The sequence below is a fragment of the Gadus chalcogrammus genome, chromosome 23 (genome assembly GCF_026213295.1).
Source record: "Gadus chalcogrammus isolate NIFS_2021 chromosome 23, NIFS_Gcha_1.0, whole genome shotgun sequence".
NCBI classification, from domain to species: Eukaryota; Metazoa; Chordata; class Actinopteri; order Gadiformes; family Gadidae; genus Gadus; species Gadus chalcogrammus.
The window spans coordinates 17,862,218-17,876,523 of NC_079434.1; the positions used below are offsets into that span (position 1 = coordinate 17,862,218).

Genomic DNA, 14,306 nt, shown 5'->3' on the forward strand with positions numbered 1-14,306 from the left:
ACCCTGAACGAGCTGGGGGTGCTGTACTACCTGCAGAACAACCTGGAGTATGTAGAGACTATATACATACTATATACACGATATACATACTAAATACATACTGTACAGAGACCCTGAACGAGCTGGGGGTGCTTCACAACCTGCAGAACAACTTCACTATATCTATACTAGATATACCAAATACTACTGACTGAGTTCTAGCTGTGCGCTAACGGTGTGCTAATGTTGTGCTAACTGCGAGGGCATTGTGGGGCTAGCTGTTTGCTAACTGTGTGCTAACGGTGTGCTAAACCCAAGGGTAGTGTTGAGCTAGTTGTTTGCTAACATTGTGCTAACTGAGTGCTGACGGCGTACTAATGGCATGTTGACGTTGTGCTCACCGCAAGGGCAGTTTGGGGCTAGTAGTTTGCTAACGTTGTGCTAACGGTATGCTAACCCCCCGTGGCAGCGCAAGGCTAGCTGTTTGCTAACTGCGTGCTAATGGTGTGCTAACATTGGGCTTACGGTGTGCTACCCCCCAGGGCAGCGCGGGGGCTAACTGTTTGCTAAGGTTGTGCTAAGCGTGATAACGGTGTGCTCACGTTGCGCTAACTGTGTGCTAACTTAATGCTAACCTAACGCTAACGTGTGCTACCCCCAGGGCGGCGCGGGGCTTCCTGAGCCGCTCCCTGGAGATGCGTCAGCGGGTGCTGGGCCCGGAGCACCCGGACTGCGCCCAGTCGCTCAACAACCTGGCGGCGCTGCACAGCGAGCGGCGCGAGTACCAGGCGGCCGAGGACCTCTACCAGAGGGCCCTGGAGCTGCGCAAGGCCGCCCTGTCCCCGGACCACCCCTCCCTGGCCTACACCCTCAAGCACCTGGCCATGCTCTACAAGCGCAGGGTGGGGGTGGCTAAATGCTGCAATATACAGCTATACATATATACAGCTAGACGTCTCACTATATCACGTATATACATATATACAGCTATATATCTCTCTACATCACGTATATACATATATACAGCTATATATCTCTCTACATAACGTATATACATATATACAGCTATACGTCTCACTATACAACTATATACTGCTATATATCTCACTATGTTACATATATACAGCTATCAACATCTCTGTACAGCTACATACAGCTGTACATCTTAATATATCCATCCATTTACAATTTTATACATCTAAATCAAAATCTTAATACAGTATATACATCTATATATATATATTTATATACGTCATCTACCTTTCTCTCTTTCTGTCTCTCTTGATGCATATCTATCTATCACTTTCTATCTCTCTATCCATCTACCGATATATATATGTATATTTATATCTATAATTTACACACCCTCAAACTACATACGCAGGGTAGGAGACACCTTTGTAAAAGTGTGTGTGTGTGTGTGTGTGTGTGTGTGTGTGTGTGTGTGTGTGTGTGTGTGTGTGTGTGTGTGTGTGTGTGTGTGTGTGTGTGTGTGTGTGTTCCAGGGTAAGCTAGAGAAGGCGGTCCCCCTCTACGAGCTAGCTCTGGACATCAGACAGAAGAGCTTCGGGGCCAAACACCCCAGCGTTGCCACAGCGCTGGTCAACCTGGCCGTCATCTACTGCCAGCTGGTGAGACGGCTACCATGCTAACACACCGCTAACACTGACAGCATGCTAACACTGATACCATGCTAACACACCGCCAACACTGACAGCATGCTAACACTGATACCATGCTAACACTCAGCTAACACTGACAGCATGCTAACACTGGTAGGGGTACGGGTATTGTCTGGGCCTAACAGGGTACTGGCTTTGGTCTGGGTTAAACGGGGTACTGGGTATAATGGGTATAGGGTAAGGTCTGGGTGTAACAGGGTACTGTCTATGGCCTGGGTGTAACAGGGTACTGTCTATGGTCTGGGTGTAACAGGGTACTGTCTATGTCTGGGTGTAACAGGGTACGGTCTATGTCTGGGTGTAACAGGGTACTGGCTATGGCCTGGGTGTAATGGAGACTGGTTCCTGGTATAACCTGGTATGTTCCCTGGTTCCAGAAGAAGCACGAGGAGGCACTCCCTCTGTACCAGCGGGCGCTCCGGGTCTACGAAGACACGCTGGGCCCCTCCCACCCCCGCGTCGGAGAGACCCTCAAGAACCTGGCCGTCCTCAGGTAGAACCCGCCTGCTTACACCCGCTAGAAACATCTAGAATCGTGGACTAGGAACATCAGACCCCACCTAACCCCCTCTCTCCTTTTTCCTTCCTCTTCTCTCTCCTCTGCCCGCTTTCCACTTTCTCTCTCTTTCTCCTCCCTCCTCTCCTTCTCTCTCTCTCTCCCCTCCCTCTCTGCTTATCTCTCTCTCCTCTCCCCCCCTCTCTCTCTCTCCCCTCTCTCTGCTTATCTCTCTCTCTCTCTCTCTCTCCGCTTCCCCCTCTCTCTCTCTCTCTCTCTCTCTCTCTTCCCCCCCCCCCCCTCTCTCTCTCTCTCTCCGTTTCCCTCTCTCTCTGTCTCTCTCTCCCTCTCTCTCTCTCTCTCTCCCCCTCTCTCTCTCACTCTCACAGCTACGAGGAGGGGGACTTTGAGAAAGCCGCAGAACTCTACAAGCGGGCCATGGAGATCAAGGAGGCGGAGCCATCGCTGGTGTGTGGGACCGCCCCCTCACGCCACTCCTCCAATGGGGACACGTTCAGCCTCAGAGGCCCCGCCCTCATCCCCCAGACCCCCAGGTGAACACTAGAGGGGGCGAAGCCGGGATGAACAAGCTTATTGAAGACCTTCATCTTCTCCATCCATGGTGAACATCACTGCCTACAGGAGCGTCTCGCGTCAATACCGCCTACATTAAGTATTTAGATCAGACTCCTTCACTGTAAAGGTACGGCCACACTGAACGCGTTACGCGCGTAGGATTACGTGCGTAACGCTCAACGCTGTTTGGCTATCGCGGCTAAGCGTCACGCGTAGTAGCGTAAAAAGTTACATTCTTGAACTCGGTGCGTTGGGCGCGTAATTCAGATGCGTAAAACCTGTCTAACGTGCCTAAACACGCTGCTTTAGCGTGTGCAAAACATCTACGCGCTTAAACCAATGGTTCCCTGTGCAAAAATGCAGATATTCTACGCCTCTTAACGCGCGTAACGCGTTGAGTGTGGCCGTACCTTAGGACAACTGAGGAGAGGCTTAGAGTGTCCAAAGACTTTTATTTTGTTAAAACATTCCTAGTTTGTCCTCACAGGAAGGGAAATCACTAAACCCTCCAGTATAGTATAAGTAGAGATGTACAGATAAAGATATCAATGCAAAGCGTTCGACCTTAAACTGTGAGCGCAGACGTTTCACACGACAGAACTGCGTGGCTCCTCCCCCCCCCCCCCCACTGGTCCTCAACCTGGACTGAGGGAACTAACCTTCAGAAGTAACTAGTGTAACTGACCTAATAAAGTAACTAATACATAATGGACTGAATGAAGTGACTGACCTATAAAGAAACCTTGTACAGAATGGACCGAATTAAGTAACTGACCGATAAGAGTAACTTGTACAGAATGGACTGAATGAAGAAACTGACCATTAAATGAACTAGTAACTAAAGTAACCAACCAAGACTGACAGGTAACTGAATTATAAAGTATTAGTACTGAATGGCCAGACTGAGAGGTACCTTTTAAGTAACTAGTAACTAACGGAAAGGAAAGACTGAAGTAACTGCGAGGTAATTAACCTACAGAAAGAAACTAAAATAATTAGTGGTGGGTGGATCACCAGGGTGTTCCGCAGCTGGTTGTATCTGCTCCGTTCCCGGTACTCACTGCGGTCTGCACTATTCTGTGTTCTTTGTTCAGGGACGTGTGATGCTAGTCTCTGGGCTTCACTGCCTTATGCCAAATAAACTGTATTCCTTTTATAATGAATCATGTTTGAAGTGCCACATTAGCTTCACTACTATGGTACGGTTTTATATTGTTACTCGATGATAAGTCGTATGTGATCACGGTTTTGTATTAAAGGATCCATCATGTATAAAATGTATATGCAGTTTGGAAACTTGTTCCATCAAATAAATATTTTATTGAAAGACGTTTGATGATGTGATGTTACAGAGGAGATCTCCATGAACAAAACACTTAACAGAGTTTATGATATTAGTATTAAGACTCTACAGCACGTATATGTTACCTGTATCATGTTAATGGGTTTAGCTCTGCTGGAACTCATAATGGACGATGCTAGTAGCTCAGCAAAAGCTGCTTCGAGACGACATTTCTCTGGAAGTGCTGGGGGCTTTCTGGGGAAATGCTTACCAGGTTAGCCACGGGCATGCTCCAGGTGGTCAGCAAGGGGTGGTCGATGCTAGCGGCTAGCCGTTAGCTTCTAGCGGCTAGCTTCAGATCTGCTTCATGCGGGCCATCAGCTCCTCCAGGCTCTCCTCCGTCTCCTGCACCATCGCCCCTTCAGCCGAATCCTGAGGAACCCAACGCAGCAGCTTAAAACAAGCAGCTTAAAACAAGCAGCTTAAACCTCAAGCATCATTATAAATCCTGAGGAACCCAACAAAGCAGTTTAAAACAAGCAGCTTAAACCTGAAGCATGATAATGAATCCTGATGAACCCAACCCAAGCAGCTTAGACCAAGCAGTTTAGACCAAGCAGCTTAAACCTCAAGCACCGTTGTGAATACTGAGGAACTCAACAAAGCAGTTTAAACCAGGCAGCTTCAACATTAAGCAGGATTAAAAATCCTGAGGAACCAAAACCAAGCTGCTTAAAACAAGCTGCTTAGACCTAAAGCACGATTATGAATCCTGAGGAACAAGAACCAAGCGGGTTAAAGCCAGCAGGATGTTGTTGAAGCATTGTGAGGAGGTCCAGAAGCACCCTGACCTTCTGAGCAGGAAGGGTGTAGGCTACAGTGATGCCTTCTGGGAGATCTGGGACGGGCCCGGAGGACTCCTTCAGCTCCTCCTCCGTCACCTCCGACACCACCTCGATACCTGCACACACACACACACACACACACACACACACACACACACACACACACACACACACACACACACACACACACACACACACACACACACACACACACACACACACATTATGGTTTTTAGTATATACAAATATATTATTATGAAGGTATATCATATATGTTATGGTACATAATTATAAATACCCCAGTCGTTCTCCTCATGGACGACCTCCTCCTCGACTTCCACCACCTCCTCTCTGGGCTGCTCCGCCTCTCTCCTCTACAGACACAGACACAGACACAGGCACAGGCACACACACACACACACACACACACACACACACACACACACACACACACACACACACATTACTCCCTTAAACAAAAATACACAATGACCTGTCTCTGTACTGTCCAACCTAACCTGCTCCTTAATGACCCATCTCTGTACTGTCAAAACCCTACCTGCTCCTTAATGACCTCTCTGTACTGTCTAACCCCTACCTGCTCCTTAATGACCTGTCTCTGTACTGTCTAACCCCTACCTGCTCCTTAATGACCTCTCTGTACCGTCTAACCTAACCTGCTCCTTAATGACCTGTCTCTGTACTGTCTAACCCCTACCTGCTCCTTAATGACCTGTCTCTGTACTGTCTAACCCCTACCTGCTCCTTAATGACCTGTCTCTGTACTGTCTAACCCCTACCTGCTCCTTAATGACCTGTCTCTGTACTGTCTAACCCCTACCTGCTCCTTAATGACCTGTCTCTGTACTGTCTAACCCCTACCTGCTCCTTAATGACCTGTCTCTGTACTGTCTAACCCCTACCTGCTCCTTAATGCCCCGTCTCTGTACTGTCTAACCCCTACCTGCTCCTTAATGACCTGTCTCTTTACTGTCTAACCCCTACCTGCTCCTTAATGACCCGTCTCTAATGAAAGTGTCTGCTAGATGAGGGACCGGTGTGAACCTGTCTCAGCCCACCTGGTACTCGTCCTGCTGCCTCCTGCAGTGGCTGTGGTCGCAGTGGGGGTTCGGCCTCATGGACATCTTGGGGAAGAAGTCCTGCATGGCGTTGTAGCCCAGGTAGTGGCTCACCACGCCGAACTTCAGCAGGTACCTGGACACACACACACACACACACACACACACACACACACACACACACACACACACACACACACACACACACACACACACACACACACACACACACACACACACACACACACACACACACACACGATGAATGAGAAATAAATTATAGAAAGATAGATAAACGATGAGATTGATTATTGATAAAAGATCGATAAATATTTGTCGATAAATTATAATTGAATGCTTAAATGATAGATCAATAATCTATACATTAAAGATAAATGATAGATATCGGATAAATTATAGATGATAGATCATGGTAGATGATAGATCATGGTAGATGATAGGTGAATGATGATGATGATGATGATGATGATGATGACGATGATGAAGGCTCACTTGAGTACGTTCTGCACCAGGATGCCGGCGACCACGCCCATGGTGGTGGGCAGGCTGGCCGCACACACCCCCTCCCTCTTCAGGGTCTTCTCGTCGATGTTGGCCGCCACCACCAGGGGGGGCGCGCACTGTCACAGCAGGGGGCACGGGGTCAAGGGTCAAGGCAGCCACACACTCACACAACTGGTATTAAGGTTCACAACGAAGTGGGATCAGTGTAAAGGAGTGTGTGTATCTATGTTTGTGTGAGTGTGTGTGTCTATGTTTGTGTGAGTGTGTTTGCGTTCGTGTGTTCGTAAGTCTCTGTGTGTGTCTGTAAGTGCGTGGTGTGTGTGTGTGTGTGTGTGTGTGTGTGTGTGTGTGTGTGTGTGTGTGTGTGTGTGTGTGTGTGTGTGTCTGTAAGTGCATTGTGCGTGTGTGTGTGTTTGTCTGTAATTGTGTCTGTGTGCGTCTGTGTCTGTGTGTATGTTTTCGTATCTGTGTCTGTGTCGATTTGTGCGTGCGTATCTGTGTCTGTGTCTATGTGTGTATATATGTGTGTGTGTGTGTGTGTGTTTGTGAATGTGTGTGTGTGTGTGTGTGTGTGTGTGTGTGTGTGTGTTTATGAATGTGTGTGTGGGTGTTTATTTGTGTATACGTGCGTGTGTGTGTGTGTGTCCGTGTGCGTGTGTGTGTGAGTTCAACTGTGTATATGTGTGTGTGCATTCGTGGTGTGTGCGTGCTAGCATGGTATGTGTCTGTGTGTTAGTCTGTGTGTCTGTGTGTATGTGTGTGTGCGTGTGTGTGTGCGTACGGAGAAGCAGGCGGTCTCCCCGGGGATGATGAGCTGGATGTGTCCCGACACGGCGTTCTCACTGACGCCCGACTCCATCCACACCTGGCCCAGCTCGTTACACGCCTGTCAGACACACACAACACGCCTGTCAGACACACAACAACACGCCTGTCACAGACACACAACAACACGCCTGTCAGACACACACAACACGCCTGTCAGACACACAACAACACGCCTGTCAGACACACAACAACACGCTTGTCAGACACACAACAACACGCCTGTCAGACACACACAACACGCCTGTCAGACACACAACAACACGCCTGTCAGACACACAACAACACGCCTGTCAGACACACAACAACACGCTTGTCAGACACACAACAACACGCCTGTCACAGACACACAACAACACGCCTGTCAGACACACAACAACACGCCTGTCAGACACACACAACACGCCTGTCAGACACACACAACACGCCTGTCAGACACACAACAACACGCCTGTCAGACACACAACAACACGCCTGTCAGACACACACAACACGCCTGTCAGACACACACAACACGCCTGTCAGACACACACAACACGCCTGTCAGACACACAACAACACGCCTGTCAGACACACAACAACACGCCTGTCAGACACACAACAACACGCCTGTCAGACACACAACAACACGCCTGTCAGACACACAACAACACGCCTGTCACAGACACACAACAACACGCCTGTCACAGACACACAACAACACGCCTGTCACAGACACACAACAACACGCCTGTCACAGACACACAACAACACGCCTGTCAGACACACAACAACACGCCTGTCAGACACACAACAACACGCCTGTCACAGACACACAACAACACGCCTGTCAGACACACAACAACACCCCTGTCAGACACACAACAACACGCCTGTCACAGACACACAACAACACGCCTGTCAGACGCACAACAACACGCCTGTCAGACACACAACAACACGCCTGTCAGACACACAACAACACGCCTGTCAGACACACAACAACACGCCTGTCACAGACACACAACAACACGCCTGTCAGACACACAACAACAGGCCTGTCAGACACACAACAACACGCCTGTCACAGACACACAACAACACGGATAACATGGATGCATACAACATCCATACAACTATCGATGACGGATCAATATATGAGCTATTGATCTATCATGTATTGATGAGCTATTGATCTATGAGGTATTGATCTATGATGTATACATCTATGAGGTATTGATGAGCTATTGATCTATTAGGTACTGATCTATGATGTTTTGAACTATGAGGTATTGCTCTATGATGTATTGATTACCTACTTCCTAACTCCCACCTTATTCTTCATGTTTAACCTCTGTTTCTCTTTTAATCCTAGTCTGTTTTAATATATGTCTGTTACATAGTTTAGATAGGGCAATATGTAAAGCGTCTTAGAGTACCATATTAAGCGCTATATAAATTTCATTTATGATTATTATTTATTATTATTGATCTTTGAGCTATTGATCATTGAGGTATCTATCTATGAGGTATTGATCTATGATGTATTGATCCATGAGGTATTGATTTACTGACCGTGTTGATGGCTATCCGGGCCTCAAAGTTGTCCACGCAGCTCAGAATCAGGTCAACGGGGGACCCCTCCTCCAGTCCCCCATGACTGAAACACACACACACACACACACACATTTTACATTTACATTTAGGGTATTTAGCAAACGCTTTTGTCCAAGGCAACTTACAATAAGTACATTTGTCATAAGAAGTGTACAACAATCGCTAGGCTAATCAATTCCCCGTGTTACAGCAATGATAGCAGCTACTGCAGTTACTATACAGTTAAGTACTATAAATACAATACAATACAACACAATACAAATACAGTGTACAATGGTGGCCAGAAGGGGGAGGGTGGCTATGCAGAGTCGAGGTGGACTCTGAACAGGTGAGTCTTGAGTCTTTTTCGGAAGATAGTGAGCGACTCTGCGGTCCTGAGAGCGGCAGGGAGCTCGTTCCACCACTGAGGTCCCAAAACCGAGAAAAGTTGTGACTTTGCTGAACGGCCTTTGCTAGCTCTTAGCGATGGCGGTTCCAGACGTCCAGATGAGGTAGTGGAGGGGAGGGATCGAGCTGGGGTGTGTGGCTTTAGCAATGCTTGGAGGTAGGCAGGGGCAGTTCCATCGACTGCCTTGTATGCCAGTACCATCGTCTTAACGTCACACACACACACACACACATTATTCACCCTTCACCCTCTCACCCCTCCTTCACCTTTCAACCACCCTCCAACACACACACACACAAGCACACCTGTCATTCACCCGCTAACCCCTCACCTTCCAACACACACACACACACACACTCTGCCCCTTGGGCCCGAGATGCGTTTGGGGGCGTGGCTGTACCTGATTCGCTCCATGAAGTGGTTGAAGTTGTCCAGGGTGGTGATGTTGTAGTCGTGGGTCTCGAAGGTTACGTCTGGGTTGATGTTCCTGTGAGAGAGGAGAGGGAACCTCAGAACGAGACTCTGTACTTTGTACTGCAGCGCAAGGATACAGCTTCTAAACCCTCAAGGATACAGCCTCTAAAGGCTCAAGGATATAGCCTCTAAACCCTCAAGGATACAGCCTCTAAAGGCTCAAGGATACAGCCTAAAGGCTCAAGGATATAGCCTCTAAACCCTCAAGGATACAGCTTCTAAAGGCTCAAGGATATAGCCTCTAAACCCTCAAGGATACAGCCTCTAAAGGCTCAAGGATATAGCCTCTAAACCCTCAAGGATACTGCATCTAAAGGCTCAAGGATACAGCCTCTAAAGGCTCAAGGATATAGCCTCTAAACCCTCAAGGATACAGCCTCTAAAGGCTCAAGGATATAGCCTCTAAACCCTCAAGGATACAGCCTCTAAAGGCTCAAGGATACAGCCTCTAACACAATCTAACAGCTAGATGAACATAGGTCCATCAAAGCATGAACAACATGATGAACAGTGATGATGACCACATGAATAACATGATCCTAACAGTGATGACCACATGATTAACATGCACAGTGATGACCACATGAATAACAAGATGAACAGTGATGACCACATGAATAACATGAACAGTGATGACCACATGAATAACATAATCCTATCAGTGATGATGACATCAATAACATGATCCTAACAGTGATGACCACATGATTAACATGCACAGTGAAGTCCACATAAATAACAAGATGAACAGTGATGACCACATGAATAACATGAACAGTGATGACCACATGAATAACATAATCCTATCAGTGATGATGACATGAATAACATGATCCTAACTGTGATGACCACATGAATAACATGATCCCAACTGTGATGACCACATGAATAACATGATCCTAACTGTGATGATGACTAGAATAACATGATCCTAACTGTGATGACCACATGAATAACATGATCCTAACTGTGATGATGACTACAATAACATGATCCTAACTGTGAGGACCACTTTAATTACATGCTCTTAACAGTGTTGACCACATGAGTAGCATGAGCAGTGATGCGGTACCTGAGTGTGTGTTCGGCAGCCTCAACTTTGCTCATGCCAGCCTGGTGCGGCTGGAAGAACAGTCGGTTCATGTTGGCTAGCTCCACGCGGTCGTAGTCGAACAGCAGCAGCTGTGGCCAAGAGTAGAGGCCGTCAGACCAACGCACTACACACAGCACCCTACATACTGCACCCTACACACTACACCGAGGACTGCAGCTGCAGTGCAGGGCCCATAGTATAAAGATGTCATTATTACCGATCAGGTTAAGGGTGTCATTACCTTACCGATGCCACACCGGGTGAGCATCTCCGCCGTGACGCTGCCGACTCCGCCCACGCCAACCACAGCCACCGTGTAGCTCCGGATTTTCTGTGAACACGGGAAGACGTCAGGGGAATGAGTAACTGAGGGGGGGAGAGATAAAGGGTTGAATAAAAACAACGTCCGGCTTCGGTACCTCATAGTCCTTCACGATGCCCATCCTCTTCAGAGCCATCAGGCGACTGGAAAACAAAGACAGTGTGTTTAACATCCACAGTAGACATCAGGTCTAAAATCGGATGTCACATCGGATGTCACATCTGACTCCGTTTTAACATTTACATTTTGGACCATTGAGCAGACACTGTTATCCAAAGCGACTTACAATGGTTCATCATACACACGTTCACACAGAGACCGCGGAGTCAACAATCCAAGGCGACAGCCAGCCCTTCGGGAGCAGTTAGGGTGAGGTGCTTTGCTCAGGGACACCTCGACACTAAGCTAGGAGGAGCCGGGGATCGAACTAGCAACCTTCCAGTTACAAACCAACCCGCTTTACCTCCTGAGATAAACAAACCCCAACGAGGACCTCCAGAGAAGGACCAACAACCTGACTCTGATACCAGATGGGAGTGTTACGCTAGGGGTTGGAATCTGAGACCAGACGGGAGTGTACCTGTAGGGGTTCGAGTCCACAACCTCCGAGCTCATGGTGTGGATCTTCTCTCTGACCGGTTGCTCGGCTCCAGAACACTTCTGCCGACATCGGATCAACTCGTTCTCCAGCTCCCGGACCCGCAGCTTCAGCTCCTCCACGGTGGACATGATGACCGGCTTCTGCTGCTTCTGCTGAGACACGTCGACCAAACCCGGGTGACGCACGGTGTTCTTGTCAACAAGGTCCGGGTGGGAACCCAGCACCGGGAGTCAAAGGTTCCTAGAGACATCGCCCCTGTTTGTATTGAGCGTAACTCCAAAGAGAACTGTTAACAACCATTAAAATACAACGAATACTCTAATATAAGACCAACTGCCGTGTAAACCGTATGTAAACCGCGTGTGCTCGTGTGTGTGTGTGTGTGTGTGTGTGTGTGTGTGTGTGTGTGTGTGTGTGTGTGTGTGTGTGTGTGTGTGTGTGTGTGTGTGTGTGTGTGTGTGTGCGTGCGTGTGCGTGTGCGTGTGTGTGCGTGTGCGCGTGTGCGTGCAGAACCGAGTTATCAAAGAAGGAGTTGCAATCCACCCAGAGATCATTAACCTCTCTGAGACATGGAGGATCAGCTAACTGCGGTGCGGGAGGAACACAAATTCAATGTTCCTCGGCTGCAGAAATATCTGTCCGGAAAGTTGAAGGTTCAAGTGAGCGATCGCCTCACCGTCAGACAGTACAGGTATGATCAACATGAACAGCTGTTCACATACAACGAGTGATACAATATGAGACCGACATTGTTTTAAACGACTGTGTGTGTGTGTGTGTGTGTGTGTGTGTGTGTGTGTGTGTGTGTGTGTGTGTGTGTGTGTGTGTGTGTGTGTGCGCGCGCGTGCGCGTGTGCGTGGTGGACTCTTTGGTTCACCTTTCACTCATATGTGCGTGTTGTGGTTCCAGCTCCGGCCAGTCCAACCCCACCTTCCTGGTGCGGACCCCGGCGGAGAGCCTCGTCCTCAGGAAGAGACCCCCGGGGTCCCTACTCCCCGGCGCGCACAGGGTGGGCTTCAGGGGGCCTGGGGGGGGGGGGGTTGGGGTCTGGGGTTTAGTACTGAATAGAAGTAAACTTCACCGTCTGGGCGGCCTACTTTTCAAAGGTTATATTCGGAGGACTTATGGTGGTAGTAATTGTAGTCATTGCAGTCCCGTACTGTAGTACTGTAGTAACTATAGTCGAGTTTCTTCGAGTCGTATAGTTGTAGTACTGGAGCTGTCCTGCAGGGGGTTCAGGGCGTAAGAATAAATACATAGTAGTAATCCTGAAATTAATCAAATAAAATGTATTATAATCATAAGTAGCTAGTATTATATCAAGTTTATACCAGCTTTTCTAAACCAAAATGCCTGTGTTGATGAATGTGATACTACTTAATAGGTTATAATACTGTTATATAATATATAATACTACTACTGTGTGTGTGTGTGTGTGTGTGTGTGTGTGTGTGTGTGTGTGTGTGTGTGTGTGTGTGTGTGTGTGTGTGTGTGTGTGTGTGTGTGTGTGTGTGTGTGTGTGTGTGTGAAGGTGGACAGGGAGTTCCGGGTTCAGAAGGCTCTGTCCTCTGTTGGTTTCCCTGTCGCTCGCCCCCTGCTGCTCTGCTCCGACGATGATGTCATCGGAACCGAGTTCTACCTGATGGAGCATGTGAATGTAAGTCAGACCAGACCCAACGATCAGAGAGTTCTACCTGATGGAGCATGTGAATGTAAGTCAGACCTGACCAGACGATCATCGAGTCCTTCCTGATGGAACATGTGAATGTAATTCAGACCTGACCCAACGATCAGAGAGTTCTAACTGATAGAGCATGTGAATGTAAGTCAGACCTGTCCAAACGATCAGGGAGTTCTGGAATGTCAGACAGACCTGATCAAACGATCAGAGAGTTCTACCTGATGGAACATAAGTCAGACCTGACCAAACGATCAGAGAGTTCGACCTGATGGAACATGTTAATCTAAGTCAGACCAGACCAAACGAACATCGAGTCCTTCCTGATGGAACATGTGAATGTAATTCAGACCAGACCAAACGATGACCTACTCGGTCAGGTGCAGCCGGCTGTAAAGCTGACTTTAGCGCGTTAAGACGAGTTTGAACCCAGATGACCCCGTTGTGCGGACCCCCAGGGCCGGGTGTTCCGGGACCTGCGTCTCCCCGGGGTGAGCCCGGCGGAGCGGGCGGCGCTGTACGTAGCGGCGGTGGAGGTCCTGGCCCGCCTCCACAGCCTCCGCCCCGCCGACCTCCACCTGATGGACTACGGACGGGGACACGCCTACTGCCAGAGACAGGTGAGGGAGGGAGGGGGGGGGAGGGAGAGGGGAGGGGGGGAGAGGGAGGGAGGGTAAAGTGGGTGAAGAAGGGGGGAGGGAGGGCGGGGAGGGTGGGGGTCGAGGGAGGGGTAAGATGGGGAGGAAGGGGTTGAGGGTGAGGGAGGGAGGTTGAGAGGGGGAGGGATGGAGGCGGGATTGTTTGGGAGGGTGAGGGAGGGAGGGGGAGAGGGGAGGGGCGGGGTGAGTGGGAGAGGGGAGAGGGG

At 48.8% G+C, this 14,306-nt stretch overlaps 2 protein-coding genes across 3 annotated transcripts in view; one reads left to right on the forward strand and one right to left on the reverse strand.

Annotated features, from left to right (window-relative positions):
• Window positions 1-14,306, forward strand: part of acad11 (acyl-CoA dehydrogenase family, member 11) — a 36,093-nt gene that overhangs the window by 13,653 nt on the left and 8,134 nt on the right. Inside the window, exons 24-31 of the mRNA XM_056584614.1 lie at window positions 1-47; window positions 641-881; window positions 1,485-1,610; window positions 2,039-2,154; window positions 2,547-2,711; window positions 12,673-12,772; window positions 13,295-13,420; window positions 13,900-14,061. The exon at window positions 1-47 is cut by the window's left edge and continues 81 nt beyond it. Coding sequence (XP_056440589.1) covers window positions 1-47; window positions 641-881; window positions 1,485-1,610; window positions 2,039-2,154; window positions 2,547-2,711; window positions 12,673-12,772; window positions 13,295-13,420; window positions 13,900-14,061 — 1,083 coding nt within the window. The remainder of the gene's footprint in view (window positions 48-640; window positions 882-1,484; window positions 1,611-2,038; window positions 2,155-2,546; window positions 2,712-12,672; window positions 12,773-13,294; window positions 13,421-13,899; window positions 14,062-14,306) is intronic.
• On the reverse strand, window positions 3,616-12,724 carry uba5 (ubiquitin-like modifier activating enzyme 5). 2 transcript variants are annotated; one of them, XM_056584585.1, is made up of 13 exons: window positions 12,641-12,724; window positions 11,743-11,912; window positions 11,260-11,305; window positions 11,082-11,171; window positions 10,820-10,929; window positions 9,674-9,760; window positions 8,844-8,928; window positions 7,246-7,350; window positions 6,453-6,580; window positions 5,940-6,075; window positions 5,159-5,234; window positions 4,867-4,976; window positions 3,616-4,447 (listed from the first exon to the last, which is right to left on the reverse strand). In XM_056584585.1, the coding sequence occupies exons 2-13, from the start codon at window positions 11,889-11,891 to the stop codon at window positions 4,370-4,372; spliced, it is 1,200 nt and encodes a 399-aa protein (XP_056440560.1). In that variant the 5' UTR covers window positions 11,892-11,912; window positions 12,641-12,724; the 3' UTR covers window positions 3,616-4,369. The 2 variants fall into 2 exon arrangements, with proteins under 2 accessions (XP_056440560.1, XP_056440559.1); XM_056584584.1 differs by having other exon boundaries at window positions 11,743-11,915; window positions 12,641-12,723.